This window comes from Ochotona princeps, chromosome 21, assembly GCF_030435755.1.
Source record: "Ochotona princeps isolate mOchPri1 chromosome 21, mOchPri1.hap1, whole genome shotgun sequence".
NCBI classification, from domain to species: Eukaryota; Metazoa; Chordata; class Mammalia; order Lagomorpha; family Ochotonidae; genus Ochotona; species Ochotona princeps.
The window spans coordinates 5,333,624-5,350,674 of record NC_080852.1 but is presented as its reverse complement, the minus strand read 5'-3'; the positions used below and the strand labels follow the sequence as shown (position 1 = coordinate 5,350,674).

The window sequence follows — 17,051 nt, the reverse complement described above, 5'->3', positions numbered from 1 at the left end:
ATTCCTCCTGATGGGACACCGAATAGAGAATCATATTTAACTAGTGTTGATTCTTGCTTTCCCCACCCACAGCTTTGAAGCAGCCTTTTTACAGAGTAGGAGGAAGCACTCAATAATTCTCTGGCAGCATCATTTATTTCTAGTGTTCTGTATTTTTGACATATAAAAACAAAACCATTTAGACACTAATTCTTTTGAACACTATCCCAAAATAGAAAATAATGGTTCAGTACTACATCAACCATGTAACCTGTTTTTTGCTATTTAAATTTAGCTTAACTTAAATATAAGGACAAATGTCTTGATAAACATGTTTTAAAAAGAGCTTGCAATTTTATCTTTTCTAAAAAAAAAATTATTTTATCCCAAAAGGTAAGCAACTGTCTAGATTGCCTTCTGCCTAGGCAAATGTTACACTTCTGGGAGAAAAACAGCCAGTAGCTGGTGAGCAAGCCAGCATAGTTGCTTCTGCTTCCTACCCCCCTTGAAAAAAAAGAAAAGAAAGAAAAGTGGGGAAGGTAGAAAATTCAGGGCTAAGAAAACAAGCCCAGTTGCCAGGTTAGGGGGGCTATAGATTGCCTGAGGAGGAGGGTCTGAGACTGCAGGTGAGCCTTGCCAGGTTGGGTTGAACCACCAGCCAACATGTACAAAATCCAGGCAGGGGAATGAACCTGGTAAGGGAATTTGGGACTCCCTTGCTGGGCTTCAGCTCCCACTGATCACTAAGAGAACTGGCCCAAACTCGGCTGGGCCCCAGCACCCACTGGTGCCTGTGAGAGCCAGAATGGTTGTGGGACAAGGTGGGCTAGGCCATGAGACTTGCTAGGTCACACAAGAGCTGTGTCTGGGAGTGGGCCAAGCTGGGCTTGGCTATAATACCCATCTGTGAGAGCCAGATTGGTCGCAGGCAAGTCAGGCTAGGCCACAGTACCTACTGTTGAGAATCAGGACTAGGAGCCAGCCATGTCAGTCTGAACATCAGTACCCAATGTATCTAGGGCTGAGAGCAGGCCAGGTAGAGGAACTTTGGGAACTCCCATGCTAGGCACAGTTCCCATTGTTGAGCACAAGAACTCGGGCTGGGAGCAAGCTATACCAGGCTAGACGAGGCTGGACTACAAGCAGATGTGTGAGCTGGGTCTGAAAGTAGACTGGGCAGAGTCATTTCACAGCACATACTGGCATAAGAGCCAGGACAAGGGTGTAGGCCAGGCTGGGTTGGACCACAAACCTACCAGTTCACACGAAGGCTAAGGGTGAGCTGGGCTAAGCCAAGCTGTAGCATCTGCTGGCAAATGCTGAGCCTGGGGGGTGGGCCATCTCAGACTAGACTACAACACCTGCTGGCACACCAAGACCTGGGGCTGAGAGTGGGCCCTAGTAGGGAAACTTCCCAGACTCCCTTGCTGTGCTGCTGCCTCCACTGGTGGGAGTAAGAGCTGGGACTAGGGGTGGGCTTGTCTGGAGGTGGGCCAGGCTGTTGCACCTGCTGACATGCACAAGAAACAGAATGAGTGCATGCCAAGCAAACAAGGCCACAACACTCACTGAGAGGTGTTAGGACCGGTGGTGAGTCATGTCAGGCTGGACCATCATACCCTTTGGCAGGTGCAAGATCAGGGGCTAGGAACATGCCTGGGCACTGTGGGCACTCTCCTGCTGGTGAACACAAGAACAAGAACCAGGGCCAGGCTAGACAAGGTGGTGGTACCTGTTGGCATTTGTAAGGGCTGAATCTGGAGGCTGGTCAGGCTGAGCTAAGCCACAACACCTGTGGGTGTACATGAGAGACAGATGGGATGTGTGCTGGGCTGGGCTAGGCTATAGCAGTGGTTGGCACACACACAAACCGGGACTGTAGGCAGGCTTTGTGGAGGATATTGGGGGCCATCCCAACTGGGTCACCGCAGCCACTGGTATAAATGAGGGTCGGGTCTGTGGCAGGCTGGCTGGGCCAGGACACAGCACCCATCAGTGCATGTGAGGCAGAACTGACCAAGCAGCATCCACTGCTATGTGCGTTAGCTGGTGCAGGCAGCAGACTGCATCTAACCCTGAGCTGCCTGGTGCACACAAGAATCAAGTCTGAAGTCACCCCAGGTGAGGTTTCGTGGGGACTTCCTGGCTGGACCACTTAACTCAATCCCTAGCCACAGGGAAAGTCACAGGATGTGTAGTCTAACCATGTATCAGAACTGGGCCCCCTCAGTCGCTGGTGCCTGTGCCTTGGACAGCATGTCCAGATGCACACCAAGCATGTGACAGCAGCTCATCTAGCTGCTGTGCCAGCAGATGATGTCAACTGCCCCATCAAAGGATGGAAAGCAGAACAGATTGAACGATTCTGGCTAAGCTTTGCAGCATGTTCTGCCTATGGATGCAGTAAGGTGGAGTTTGCCAACCAATAGACCTTGTAAAAATTTTCTCAACCCTGGAGCAACAAAAGCAACAATATCAAAACCACTCAGTTAACATCCTCGGAACCCCCTTCCCCACATCAGAGTCTGAGACATCATCAAATGACCAGTTCCCATCCCCGGGTAGTTTGGCAGCAAGGCCCTCTTCCCTTCCAACCTACCTGATCTTCCCAACCCTAATCAGAGGCCCACATGGGCATGCATCCCTCTCAACTGTGTAAACAGTATTAACTTTTTAAATTAACTTTTTAAAAATTATCTTTATTTGAAAAACAGTTACATAGTGAATAAGAGGCACAGAGAGAAAAGGTGGGGGAGAGGGAAGAAGGAACTTTCATCCGCTGGTTTACTCTCCAGGTAGCCAATCCAAAGTCAGAAGCTTCCACTGGTTCTCCCACATTGGTGCTGGGGCCCAAGGACTTTGGTCATCCTCCACTGCTTTCCCAGGCCATAAGCAGAGAGCTGGAGCAGAAGTAAAGCAGCAGGGACAAAAATGAACACCCATATGGGACCCCAGTGCAGCAGGCAGACTCTTACTCTACTGTGCCACACCATTGGCCCTTATCTGTAAGAGAACGTGAAAGGAGGATGCATTTTTAAAAATAATACCTGAGATTTGAAGATCTCAAAAGGGCATACATTTATTTACCTGAGGCATTATTTACCTGAGGCTGTATTCATACCTTTGTGTTTGGGTTTGCTTGAATCTAAACATACAGAACATTTTTGCTTTTTCCTTGCTATTATTATCTCGGCAGACATTCCTCCAACAATCTTGAGTCGTTTCCCTGCATCTTTAAATCCGTCATCTTGGAATGTGGTGTTTGTCTCACCCGACAAAGGATGCGTTGTTAGGAAATGCAGAATCTAAATTGTTTTGTGAGAGAGTTCATTGCATCTGATTGCATCTGCAGAGCCTCCGAAATTCTTGCCCATCTCATCAACACCCCAGCCGGAGAGGAGGCAGCCGCCCCAGAGAAGGCATTCCATCGAGAAGGAGACACCCACCAACGTGAGACAGTTTCTGCCCCCATCCCGGCAGAGCTCCCGCTCTCTTGTAAGTACCGAAAAGACTACCCAGTACAATGGGGTTCAGCTGGAAGACAGTGATGCTGGGAGAAGGAAACTTCCAGAAGTTAGAATAGAACCCTTAACCACAATGTGGGTTTTTTTTTTTTCCGGAAGATTTATGAAAGTATGCATGGTTATTATTAGAGAAATGTTTGGTTCTTTTCAAAGGATAATAGTCCATTTTAAATTGGTAAAAGCTGATTTTAAAACTCCTGGCAGAATTTGACAATAGTAGATGATTTTATTGAGGCAGAAGTATGAGAGGAAATTTGACTTTCTAGCAATCATGGTACGTTGCTTCTAGTACGTTGTGTGATGGTGGGACTGATACTGCTGTTTGGACCGGTTCATGATGTTTGCTGTTTTCCAGAGATGTCCAGGTTCTTGTAGTGGCTACTTATTCTAAGGCCATTGCACAGCACACACTGAGCTCCAGGAAGAATTAAAGATCTACCAGCTAAAGGAGGTCTACAGGCATTCTTTATAGATCCACTCACTCGGCTTCCTAAATATTTGCAGGCAAAATGCTGGACTTCGGTCCGTATTCTACTCACAGTCTAAGAACAGATGTTGCATCAGATACACTTGAAAATGCTGGTGTTCTTTCTTTTGGATTGTGATTCACTCTTACAGCTCCAAATGCTGCAACAACAGGTGTCCCTTACTGTGAAGGGACAGTGTGATTATTGTGAACACAAGGAGGTTTGAGTTTTTTTTTTAAAAAAAGATTTATTTTATTACAAAGTCAGATATACAGAGAGGAGGAGAGACAGAGAGGAAGATCTTCCATCCGATGATTCACTCCCCAAGTGAGCCGCAATGGGTTGATGCGCGACGATCCGATGCCAGGAACCAGGAACCTCTTCCGGGTCTCCCACACGGGTGCAGGGTCCCAAAGCATTGGGCCGTCCTCGACTGCTTTCCCAGGCCACAAGCAGGGAGCTGGATGGGAAGTGGAGCTGCCGGGATTAGAACCAGCGCCCATATGGGATCCCGGGGCTTTCAAGGAGAGGACTTTAGCTGCTAGGCCATCATGCCGGGCCCAGGAGGTTTGAGTTTTTGTTTTTCTTCTTACTATTATTTTTTATTGAAACAGCAATAGGAAAAGAGGGAGCGACAGAGAGAAAGAGATCTTCCACCTTTGGTTCATTCCCGAAATGGCTACAACAGCTGGGGCTGAGCCAGGCCAAAGCCAGAAGCCAAGAACTCCAACCGTGTTTCCCCTACATAGTGTCAGAAGCTAAAGTACTTGGGCCATCATTTGAAGCCTCCCCGGGTGAATTATCAGGGAGCTAAATTAGAAGCAGAGCAGCCAGGACTCAAACCAGCGCTTCAATATGGGAGTAGTTTACTGCCTCACCACATTGCCAACCCCAACACAGCAAGTTTGAATAGAATTTAGAGGGTTGTTATTTGTTCAGTCATCTCTATTCCAAAACAACACTACTTAACAGCTGATGATTTTATGACAATTTCCAATAGGATTCCTCTAACCCAGGTATACTCACTAGGAAAAAAAATGCTATTTTGATAAAGCGTTGAGTACTGCCTTGTTAGTTGTTTCCAAAAGAAAAGCATAACTGACCAGCACCATCTAATTGCATATTTTTAAAATGAGTAAGTCATTGCTTTACCATAATCTGTGTTACTGTCACAGCTTAAAGATATACTAATCCCCCAACTGCAGGTACCAGTATGCCCTGTGGACACTGGTTCAGGTACTTACTGCTCCATTTCCCATCCAGCTCCCTGCTTTTGGCCTGAGAAAGAAACCCCTGCACCCCCCATGAGAAACTAGGAAGAAACTCCTGGCTCCTGGCTTCGGATTGACTCAGCTCTAGCCATTGCACTCATTTGGAGAGCAAACAAGAGAATGGAAGATCATTCTGTCTCTCCTCTCTGTAAATCTGCCTTTCATATAAAAATAAATAAATCTTTTAAAAATGTACTTGATAGGGAACTCCTTGGTGATGTTTGACTAAGCTTTTCCTAGAAATCAGTATATCATTTCACCAACTTTAACCTGACCCTTATGATCATACAACATCATTATTGCAGACAGACTTAAACCCAAAAAATATCAGTGTGAAAGAATTACCAAGCACAGTGTCATGTTAGCTGATATTAGAGGTTATGCCAAACATTCAGTGTATAACAGAGATGTGGCAAAGCTGAACTCCTGCTTGGGCAGACTGTGATCCTATATGACATATTTTGCAGATAAAGAAGGAGGGCAAGAAAAAACAATGGCAGTCAGTATGCAGGGACTCTGAACAGGCAGCGGGAGAGCTCCCAGGTCTGCCTCGTTGGGGCTTAGGCTGAGGGACAAGGAGCAGGTCCACAGAGGGACGTAGAGGACGACCCTTGCCCCGTTCCTCCTAGTATCAGCAAAGATAAAAATGAGCTTAAGGCTGACAGTAGCCACCTTGGGATTCCCAAAAAGACACAGGAGCATGGTAAGTACAGTAATTAATTTGAATTTTCAGCTTCATTTTATTTTTTTAAATCTAGATTTATTTTTTTTTTAAACTTTTTGGTACACCTCCATAGGGTCTGGAATCTGCCACCATCCCTTTCCTTAGGATGTATGAAATGTATTTTTTTATTTATCGTGTGGTCTAATGATTGGGGGTGACTCCCCTTCTAGGTTAAGGTAGACTGTCACGAAGGAGGGTGCTTGTTGTATACTAGGGAACTTCAGAAAGTTTGTTGGAAAGTGGAATTAAAAGATAAATTTATTTTGGTGCAAAGAAATCTTGAAACCCAGGCACAGCTTTTCTTTATGAATCCCTTCCCCCCGGACCCTGTGCTTGCTCAGGAAGCCATTCGCTCTGTCCTACAGCCCAGCACCCCTGGGTGGGGGGACTCAGAATGCTCACAGGGCCACCCAGCTGGAACAATCCAAAGTGTGACTTTGCAGTGTGGTCTCTGCACTCTCCGGGCAACAGTTCAAGGTTCGGTTTCTGACTTACCGCATACTCAGATGCAGACGTGGTGTGGACTGTTCCCATCCTCGTGGGGTTTTCTGTTTTGTTTGTTTTTTTATTTTCTGTGTTACTGTTTGTAGGTCACTGTGTTCAGCGTTATTTTCTGCTTTTCTTGTTTCCTGCCATTTTCTTTTCTCCCTTATTTATTGTTCAGGTTCCTAGGATAACCAGTGTATGGCCCAGGACGCCTTTCCGACCACTTTTTTCTACCATACAAGCAGCTTCTCTGCTCAGCTCTCATCCTTTTGAAGCAGCCATGTTTGGGGTAGCAGGGGCTATGTATTATCTGTGTGAGAGAGCTTTTACCAGCAGGTGGAAATCCTCAAAGGTTGGCCTCTTTCTGCTGGGTCTGGGGATTATTTGACTCTCTGTATCATTTCAACAGTGATGCTCTAGCTACTGCACTCTGCGAGAAATTAACAGCTTAGACCGGCACTTTGCTTCTGATCATTGATTCCAATCTTGTGTAGGATGCATAGATCCCACCACGATTTCAGCTGAGAGGGAAATGACTTTGAAAGGACAACAAACTCTAAATGCAGCATCAGATTGAGATGGCACCTGGGTGTTTGTCTCAGGGCAGTGCTCCCTTGTAGCTCCATGTGCTGGAAGTACTCTGGGTGCCAATGGTGCTTTTCTCTGGGTCTCCCCCCACCTTCAGAAGAGCAGTCAGTGACTCAGCTGGCAGGTGGCTCCTGCCATGCCACCAAGCTCTGAGGGCCAGATGCCCAAAAGACGGGCTCCCGGTGCCAAACATCTGACTGTGTCCAGTACCTTGTGGTAGGGTGTTGTTCCTCTGAAGAGGAAAGTTTTCAGTTTCTTTTCTGTTGATGTGGTTATTTAAAATAATTGTGTGCTTTCTTACCGTTTGTTAAGATTTTTACGCTGAATGTTGTATTTTAGTACTGGATTACATTAACCTTCAGGGAAGTGAAATTTAAAACCCTGGGACCATGTCAAGGCCCCCTGCCTCAGTGTAGTACTCTTCAGGGTACCCATCAGAATGACCCAGCAGCAACTTCTCTGTTACTCCTCCTTATTAACACATCTTGAGGTAGAAAGGAGACCAGACGGCAAATAAAATTATCTTGAAATATGGCGTCAGTCTCTGTCCTTTTCAGTTAGACCAGCACCTTGGGCAGCATGTGGTCAAGTGTAGGGGACAGTTTTTCACTCACCACTCCTTAATGTAACTCGTCAGGACGGCCTCATCCTGCTATCCTTCCCCAGTAACTGTCTGTACAGCAAGGCCACATACTACTTCAGGTTTTAAACCTTAATTAAACTTAAAATTGCTGTTTTTGCTTAAATGCGCCTCCCTTTGGTTAACTGGAAACCAGAAACCAGTGGCTCTTATGGATAATATTCAACCACCTGCTATTCACCTATGAAGCTTTGGCTGATGAGGAAGACCACATAAACCATGATTCCCCTGCTGCTGTCTGTCGTGACTCATCAGCACAGTTTTACCACATGCTCTGTAGCCTCTGTGCTGTACAATCTCAACCTCTTTGAATGGTAAAATGTAACCAGAATATTCAACAAAAACTCAGAGATTTTAATGACATGTGTACAAATCACATTTAAAGGCATGTCTGCCTCTAGAGTATGTTGTAATCCTTATTAAAAGCCAAAGATTTAGCTTCTCCTTCCTTAAATCTAGGATTCACGTTTGAATACAACAAGAAAAAATAGGTTTATGCTGGCACGGTCCTCACCCTTTGTCCCCATCTCTCACTCAGGTGGGCTGGGGGCTTGGTAGTGGGATCCCCTGTGTTCTATGTCCTATGTGCAAGGCCCTCCCCCACCATTTGAACCCTGGGTGCTGTGCACCCCTTAGAACAATAGCAGCACCACGGGAGCAGCTCAGGTTCAGTGTGACTTTGGGATGTTGAGATAATATTTTTGTTAGCTGTCGGGAGAAAGCCATTCTATAGCAATTATTTGCTGATTTTTTTTTCATGTTGCATTCAAGTTTTGTTGTCCTTGGGAAAGCTCCAGAATTAAAACATTAGCATTTGACCTGATGAAAATTATTTTACTAACCAGTAAGTAGTATGCTTGAAATTTTTAAAAAACAAAATAGCACCCCACAGATTTTTACAGTTAAAATAGTTTTTAAAGCCTCAAAGCACAGTCAGATTTCATATTTTTAAAATTTCAGTAGCCTCCTTTATACCCTTAATAAATTTTAATGTGGGAAAAAAATAAGAAAACAAACAAAAACCTGGGAATTCTTACTGCGTCCTCTGAAGCACTGGATTTGTGTATCATTCAAAGCAGTAAGTTGAAAAAGTGTGCTTCACTAAGCGCCTCGGTGACTTGAGGCTGAAGAGGGAAGCTCAAGCTGTCAGGTTTATTATGTCTGCTGGCGTATCCCCACAAATTAAAAAAAGAGTTACTGCCTTCCTGAGATACCCAGGTATCTTGGTTGCCAAATCAAGGAAATTGGCACTATTTGATACCTTACTAGCAAGCAGAAGAGCAGCTCTGGTTACCTGGTTTTCTGTGAGATGACAAATTCAGTAGTGAATATCTGGTTATTTGCTAGATTCAAACACTGTTTTGTAAGAGCGTAGCAGTTTTGTCACATGCTAATTAAGCTATCAGAAAATGTATCATACTCACGTTCCTCGCTGATAAAGAAAATTGATCCTAGGAAAATTATTTCTAAAATACGTGAAGAGTGGGGCTGTCATTCAGATGTGTTCAGCTGCCACGCCTTACTAAGTTTACATTCAGTTGTGTGGAGTTTTTTGATTGTTTTTTTGTTTTTCCTTTAAGAATCTCTTCATTTGAAAGGCAGGGTTGCAGAGAACAGTCTTCCGTTCACTGGTTGAGTCTCACAGATGGCCATAATAAAGAGGGCTGAACTAGGCTGAAGCTGGAAACCTGGTATTCTAATCTGGTTTCGAGCATTTGGGCCATCTGTTGCTGCTTCCCCAAGCGCCTTGCAGGCGACTGGATCTGAAGTGGAGCAGCCATTACTCAAACTGTCCCTCGGGATACTGGCGTCACATGAAGTGGCGTAACTCGCTGTGCCACAGTGCCAATCCCAGGGTTCGATTTCAATGGCTTAACCTTCAGAGAGGCAGTTCGTTGTTCCCACTTGACTCTACTCTTGTTTCCTCAGGCTGAAGCGAACCAAGTAGATACTGAATGTGCCAATTTAATCCTATCATTTGGAAAGTTTTTCCCATTGAAAGAAAAAAAAAGTGTGATGGGTGATTTTTTTCTTTCAAATGAGTATTTTGGGCATCTTCGAGTATATGATGTAATCTCTCAGAACAAACCACCCCCTACCCTCCAAATAGTAGTATACTCCTATGTTACAAATACAGGGTTTTTTTCCTGGTAACATTTTTTCAGCTAATTTTAAATCCCTTATGTTAGCATGACGAGTTGATTTTGGATTGATTTTCAATGAAGATCTGTAGTTCTCCCACCTGCAGTTTTTAATAAATGCTAATGTTTGCCAAGACGCAACCTAGATTTATTTGTTTTTCTGATTGAAAGACAGAACTGAGTGTTAAAACTCCATAAACTGTCCGCATTCATGGTCATGTGCTTTCCCATTTGGCTTGTTTGTGTCCCCGAAAGCCTGTGAGCAATGCTATTGTGTGTTGGGGGGAGTGAATTATAATGTGTTTGTGCTGAGAACATTCAGTTTCAGTGTCACTGCACCACAATGGCCCCTTGAAGCCTGGCAGAGCCCGAATGCACAAGACTGTTCTGTCTTTCTCTTAGATCCTCCAATCAAGTGTGGCCGGATGGCGAGCGGATGAGCCTGAGGCTCCCACTCAATGGGATCAGTTACATCAACATCTTTCGCAGCTGTTTTTAGGGAAGCCATTAACATAACACTGCCAGGATAAATAATATTAAATTCCTCAGTCTCTCCGCAGCCTCCCCAGGCTGACTTGCACAATCAGCAGTTGCTGAAAAGTAATAGCAGGAATTCAGAGAACTGGAGGGGCAGACAGCCCAGAGAGAGAGCCACAGGGCTGCAGACCTCGCTGTTGGCCTTCCGGTTCCACTCGCAGTGAGAGGATTCTGTGAAGTGCATGCTGATGTAACTGATCACTAAATAATGCTTGTCGGTATACATTACTAACCCCCTTCTTCTGGCTATTCTGGGTACCACGAACTAGTTTTTAAGACAGAGCCACTAGAGTTGTGGATCTGCGGTTTATGACAGAATGTAAAACAGAACACTGAATGTTGTATTTTGGAATAACCACAGAAGAAAACCTATGCAAGTTGGTTTAGAACAAGATTGTTTTTTTTTAAAAAAAAAGGAAATGCAATAAAAATATATGTTAAAAAAATTATATTTAACGACCGTGCAAGTGGAAAGATAAATAGAAAAAAAAAGATTGTTTTGAAGATTTGAAGAATAGATACATAGTTCTGCTTAATGGAATAAAGTTACAAGAGGCAGAATATTTAAACACAAGTATAGATTTATTGGGAATTGCAAAGGCTACAGTTTCACGTGGTCCCCTGGAAGTTTTTTTGCCTTCTATGGCCTCAGCGTAATCACACATGATGTGGTCCCCAGAGGGAGCCAGTTCTGTCCCAGTGATCATGGGAAACCTCTTCTTTTCTCTGAATCTACTAACCCAGGTGTCTGAGCTGAAGGGAGGTTCTGCAGTTCTGCAGCAAAGATAAGTGTCTTACATGGAGTTTTGAATTTCAGGAAGAATTCTGCTACCCAGTGGAATGCCTTGCTCTCACTGTGGAGGAAGTCATGCATATTCGTCAGGTCCTGGTGAAGGCAGAACTGGAGAAATACCAACAGTATAAAGATGTCTACACCGCCCTGAAAAAAGGAAAGGTAGAGGCATTTAACGCTAATTGGACAGCAGGGCAGGATGGCCAGGCCCGGATGTGAGCTCCTGGCCGGATGGCATAGGCCCTCAAGGGAGCTTAGGAGGCAAGATGTTTGGATTCTCAGAGATAGTTATGCTTCTTCTGCCTCACTCACAAGAGGTTATTTATTTTTCTTTTGGAGATCAATATCTATGGAAAAGATAGCATAAAAAAATGATACTCCTTTGTAAAACGGCACATTTGGTCAACTGTTAAAATTCATTTAATTTACTTGAGAGACAAGGAGAGAGCTATATCATGGTTCAGTCCCCCAAATGCCTGTAACAGCCAAACTAGGACAGGCCAGAACCAGGAGCCAAAAACACAATCCAGGTCTCCCACACAGCTGCTTGAGCCATCACTGCCTCCCAGCACCCGCATTGCTGGATAACTACAGTGAGGAACAGAGCGAGTCTGGCCCATCAGTGTGGGACGTGATCATTCTGGACAGTAGACCAAACACCGGTCCCAGTCATCATACATTTAAGAGAGCTATAAGGAAGACTCTATTTGAAAAGCAGAGGAAGGATTTTGCAAAACCTTCTTTAGATTACTTCCACAGCAGTGAGATGTTTGAGAGATTGGCCTTTTAAAAGTAGTGTTATCATTACATACCAAGCAGCCATCAACAGTTCCTCCCGAGTTCCTCCCGCTCATCAGTGTGACGCCTACTCAGATGTGGGAGACAGATCAACTCTTAGCCATGCTGCTTTTCTCCTTTGAACTTTGTGTCTTTTAGCTCTGCTTTTGTTGCCGAACCAGGAGGTTTTCCTTCTTCACTTGGTCTTACACCTGTCAGTTCTGTAAGAGGTAAGGTGCTTGATAACTTATGAAAAGATCACTTTTAAAAATCATAAAACAAAATACCGATTACCTTCACTATGCCATTATTTTTCTACTCAAAAATAATATTAGAAATCATTCTGTTTTATGACTGTCTGCTACCCTTGCAGTTAGGAACACTGATTAGCTTAAAAATCTGGGCCAAATAATGATTTAATGTTGGACCTAGCAAAGTTGCCAAGGCATATTATTTCTTTTACATAACCAGGAGGATTCTAATAATATGTTTAAACCAAAAAATGCTACATGTGGTCCCAAGATGGACCCCTAAAAAATTTGAGACAGATATAAATTTGATCCTTCTTTATATAAGAGTTTTACAGATTGATAGCCTTTTTTGACAATGCACAGTTGTATGATTTCTTATGTTTTGGTAAAGATTGGGTTTTTGCCATTAATTGTAAATATATACACAGCAGTCCAGCCATCCTGCTCCATAAACATGCTTTGTGTCATGCCAAGTAATACTTGTGATTCTGTACACAGGCCCGTGTGCTCACAGTGTTGCAAAAAGGTAAGCTGAACTTAGTTAAACCATAACTTCTGCTCATTTTAATGACCGCATCTTTGAAGAGTACTTATGCTCATGCTCGGTTTTATTTGGCATGATAGATGCGGCTACCCTCCAAGCCATACTCCACACTTCCTATCTTTTCATTGGGACCCTCTGCCTTGCAAAGAGGAGAAAGCTGCGTGAGGCCAGAAAAGCCCTCCGCTGGCCACCAGCGGCCACTTCGGAGCATCGCCAGGTGAGTGGGTGTGTGCACCTTCCCAGCCCCTTACGCAAAGCATGCTGGGCCTCCAGACGGACCCGGTGCAGTGCATACAGATCTCTGAGGCAACCAGAGGTGATTTCTCCAGGGATAATGCTATGCTTGAAGGATACTTTAATCATATCGTTTGATTTATTTCTGCTTTACACTCTCAGCTTCTGTGTTCTATAACCATCTATCTACATTTAAAACTGTTGTTTGCAATGAAGTTGGAAAACTGCACTGAACTAAGTCTAATCCTTCTTCCTCTTCCCTGGTTCTGAAAGTTTCTTTAATGCTGTGTTGACAGTGCTTTTCAATAGCTTTGACTTCCTTTACTATTATAAAAACAGAAACACAGCTTTATACTAAGAGCTGCCGATTTAGCATTCACTGATACTGACACAGGCTCCTTGGATCCCTGGGGTTAGAGCTTGCAAGACCTTCGGAAGCCTCAATAGTTCATCAGCGGATTGTAGTTGTTGAAATTGACAGTCCACATTTGTGTGATAATCAGGTGAGCACCGTGAAGTGCGGAAGTTCTAGAAGGAAAAAAAATTCTCAATATTGTTTTGAAATCAAATAGGTTTTCTGTTGGCTAAAAGTTACATATTTTTTAACCTTGTCTCCAGTTTTTTTTTTTTTAAAAAAAGTATTCTTTGGAAAAACATGACATACGAAAACACTCATTTGTTCCTTGATGATTTGGCAGCAGCTATTCCTATTTTGTAAGTATTACAGCTCTAAAACGAATGATGCCAGACATTCTTCTTCTAGGTTCTCCTCAAAATCCAAGTCTGTGGACAGATCAGATGAAGAGCTGCAGTTTCCCAAGGAGCTCATGGAGGACTGGAGCACCATGGAAGTGTGCGTAGACTGCAAAAAGTTCATTTCGGAAATCATCAGCTCAAGCCGGCGCAGCCTGGTGCTGGCCAACAAAAGAGCCCGGTTGAAAAGGAAAACACAGTCCTTCTACATGTCCTCAGCAGGCCCCTCAGAGTACTGCCCTTCCGAGAGGACTATCAATGAAATCTGAGCCTGTGCCTTGCAGCTGCTTTTGTGTCCAGGTTGGCATTCGTGCGCAAGAACACTGACCCAGACCGGCTCTCCTCCCCGCAGTCTCACTGAACAGGTGTGAAGTTGCATTCGGTCTGACTTTTACTGCATTGCATTGTTACACAGACTGCTGTGTCCATGTCGATTGAATCCGTGTGGCAGGTCAGCCAATTGCTCATTTGCACTGAGGGAGGACGAGAGTTTGAAACTTGCTTTTGTGAATGCGTGGATTTGGAAGCCTGACCCTTTTTCCTTGGCTCAGTTCTTTATTCTTCTTCAAATGATTTCTTGACTAAGGCAAAAAGCTTCTCACGTGAGAAATCAGTGTGACAGAGGTGTCGATGTTAGCACAGTTTTAAGCAGTAAGTCATATTGGCATTTCCACATGACAGTGTTCCTACCTTATGTACATAGCAGCCCAGAGCCCTGCCGTACGCCAGGTAGCAGGAGGCGGGCCAGGCTCTTCATCGTCTCACAGCACAAAACCAACAACCACTCAACTGATTTCTAACTTATTGTTGCCCTGAGATTTAAAAAAAAATTGTCTGTGGGACTTTAATCCTGCGTCCCAGTGCAGGATATCGCAATAAGTTGTGCGCCCACGAGGACGGCCATTTCCTCTGAGCAGCCAGCGTCCGTCTGGCGCTCTGATCAGGTGTCTCATGAGTGGGTGACACTTTCCTTCCCTGTCATGGATGTACAATAGTGGATACTAGGAATTTGATAAGGGAGGTCTAGGAGCTAAGTTTTGCTGGGATTTCAGGACAAGGGAAGGCGATAAACCTGTCAAGCTGTTGAATGTATTTTGGTTAACTGTGAGAAGAGCTGGGACAGCATAGGGTGCCAGGAGGGAAATGAGCTGGCACTCATACATTTTCAACGTTTTTCACAACTTTATAGGGAGCCATCATGACTAAATTCAGTCACAATTTGGTACCTAAAATCGCAAACTGAAATTTATTTTTATAAATGAATTTTGAAAGAAAAAAAAAATACCTAGCTCTTTTGCAGTTATTCCCCTAAGAATTAACCTGCTGCCAGGCAAAGTTTTTGGATGCTTTTTGCAACTAGCTTTCCTTACAAATGACTCAAAATAATGAGTTGAGTTTTTGATGATGGTAAATTGAAGGGCAGCTTTGTACACCTGAAATTTCTGTTTCTTTGACCCATACCATGGACTTTATTATTTTGATAATGCTGGGAAATGACCAACCAACTCAAATTGCCATGAATGTCGGAAAAATCACACAGTACACATACACAATGATTTCTTGAAAGGCGCAGAACACCAATGCAATCAACACTGTGACAGCACCATTTAACAAAAGGCATGGCCGTCACGTTCATACTGCATCAAAATACAGTAACATTTCCTCTTTAAGTTAACGATAATACCTCGGAACTGCTCCAATAAGTAATTTTTAATGACTTTAAATTTTAAATTTAGTAAATGGCTTTAAATTACCTAATGAAATAAAATTTAACAGTTGACTAAAATAATGCATGTTAACAGACCTTCTATATTTGCATGTTAAACATGGGCCACCCGAGAACCATTGTCGGTTACATAAACTCAGTTAAGCTTCCGTTATGTTCGCAACTGTTGTTCAGGAGCTCTAACAATTATACCAGGGAAATGCCATTTGGAAAATTCTCCAGGAGATGCCCTGAACTTGATACTCTGGCCAGCTAGCCACCTGTCTGCTGGCTGCTTGGTTTGACCTCCTCATGGTTCAGGGAGAAGGTGGTAGCTTGCGTGTGTCTGAAGACATGCACCTGGAGGGAAGTATTCTTTTTAAAGCAATGACTAAACCACCCGCAGTGAGAATTTAGTTCACCTACACAAGAAGAGACTATCTTCTTTTTTTTTTTTTTTCCAGATTCTAACATTTTTATTCTTTTTTTTTTTTTTTTTTTTTTTTGTAAATCTGTCTTCTTGAGCTTTGTGATGCGGGGCAAGGTGGTTTGAACACTGTGACCCCCTCTTCACAGCGCATCAGAATGTGAATGCCAACAGTAATAAGGCGCTTTACCAGGTACATTAAGGAGATCAAGTATGCGGTGTGTCCATCTGAAACAATTTGCGAAAAGTAGCTAAGAAAAGGCCTAGGCACAGTTAAAATTGTAGAAGTTTTAGTTTGCACTATTTTGGGTGCCAACACAAAGTCTTGCATTTAGTTTAACCCTGTCTCACCCAGGACACGTACCTGTTCCTCCGTACTCTTGAGTTAGCTCTTCTCCCCATGAAATGGGAGTTAACGCAGCTAAATTCTAAAGTCCTTAGCCTCGTCTGACCTCAGGCAGCACTTTCTGTTCTCATAACCTGCCTTCGCAGGGTTCCTCCTCTGTCTTATTCCCTGCTGTTCTGCTCTTACTTCCATTGGTACCAGCGCCATGAGTTACCGTGTTGGGAAATCCGTGCTTGCCTTCGTATCAGTGTCAGAGTATGTAGGGATGTTTGTAAATACTGTAACATATGTATTAATATTTGAAAGGCGCTCGTTCAGTGGACAGTGGGAGTTAACTCTCCCAAGGCAAGTGAAAATTAATTTATATGTACATTAACAGTCTTACTAGATTTTGAGTCTTAAGCCTTTTTAAGTTAAACTGAGAAGGCTATTAATGTAGGAATTTTTAAAATCATCTTATGTTTGAAATGATTATGTGATTATCATCATGAAGGCATACCATGAAATTTCTAAAGCTTTTATTTTTCTAACTCTACTAATAAATACAGGACCTAATTTTAGGTGTTCATACAGAAAACATAAAGTTTTAAATTATGTGCTAAAGCAAACTAGTAGAGTATTGTGTACATGCACTGTTGAAGGACCATGCAGAAGTGTGTCCTACTGACTGGCTTCCTGTGTGTGTCAACGTCAGGTGTTGCTGGCATCCAGGGCTACATGACAGTACTAAAGTGTTTTCCATTAAACTCTTTTATTTTAAAAGAAATTTATTTAGGGAAGAATAAAATGGCTTTCATCAGACCGCCCGTGTTGAGTGCCTCATGTCAAGCGGTGCTGCCCTTGGTGACTGGCTGTCAGGAGTCA

At 43.6% G+C, this 17,051-nt stretch overlaps 1 protein-coding gene across 3 annotated transcripts in view; it reads left to right on the top strand.

Moving 5' to 3' along the window:
- The window catches only part of SPIRE1 (spire type actin nucleation factor 1), a 156,090-nt gene extending 140,280 nt beyond the window's left edge, over positions 1-15,810 (top strand). Inside the window, exons 11-17 of one of the 3 annotated variants that reach the window (XM_058679056.1) lie at positions 3,332-3,474; positions 6,630-6,803; positions 11,175-11,312; positions 12,087-12,157; positions 12,677-12,704; positions 12,803-12,939; positions 13,720-15,810. In XM_058679056.1, coding sequence (XP_058535039.1) covers positions 3,332-3,474; positions 6,630-6,803; positions 11,175-11,312; positions 12,087-12,157; positions 12,677-12,704; positions 12,803-12,939; positions 13,720-13,978 — 950 coding nt within the window. In that variant the 3' untranslated portion in view covers positions 13,979-15,810. The remainder of the gene's footprint in view (positions 1-3,331; positions 3,475-6,629; positions 6,804-11,174; positions 11,313-12,086; positions 12,158-12,676; positions 12,705-12,802; positions 12,940-13,719) is intronic. The other 2 variants (XM_058679055.1, XR_009247400.1) reach the window with 2 other exon arrangements.
- Positions 15,811-17,051: the final 1,241 nt, after the last annotated feature.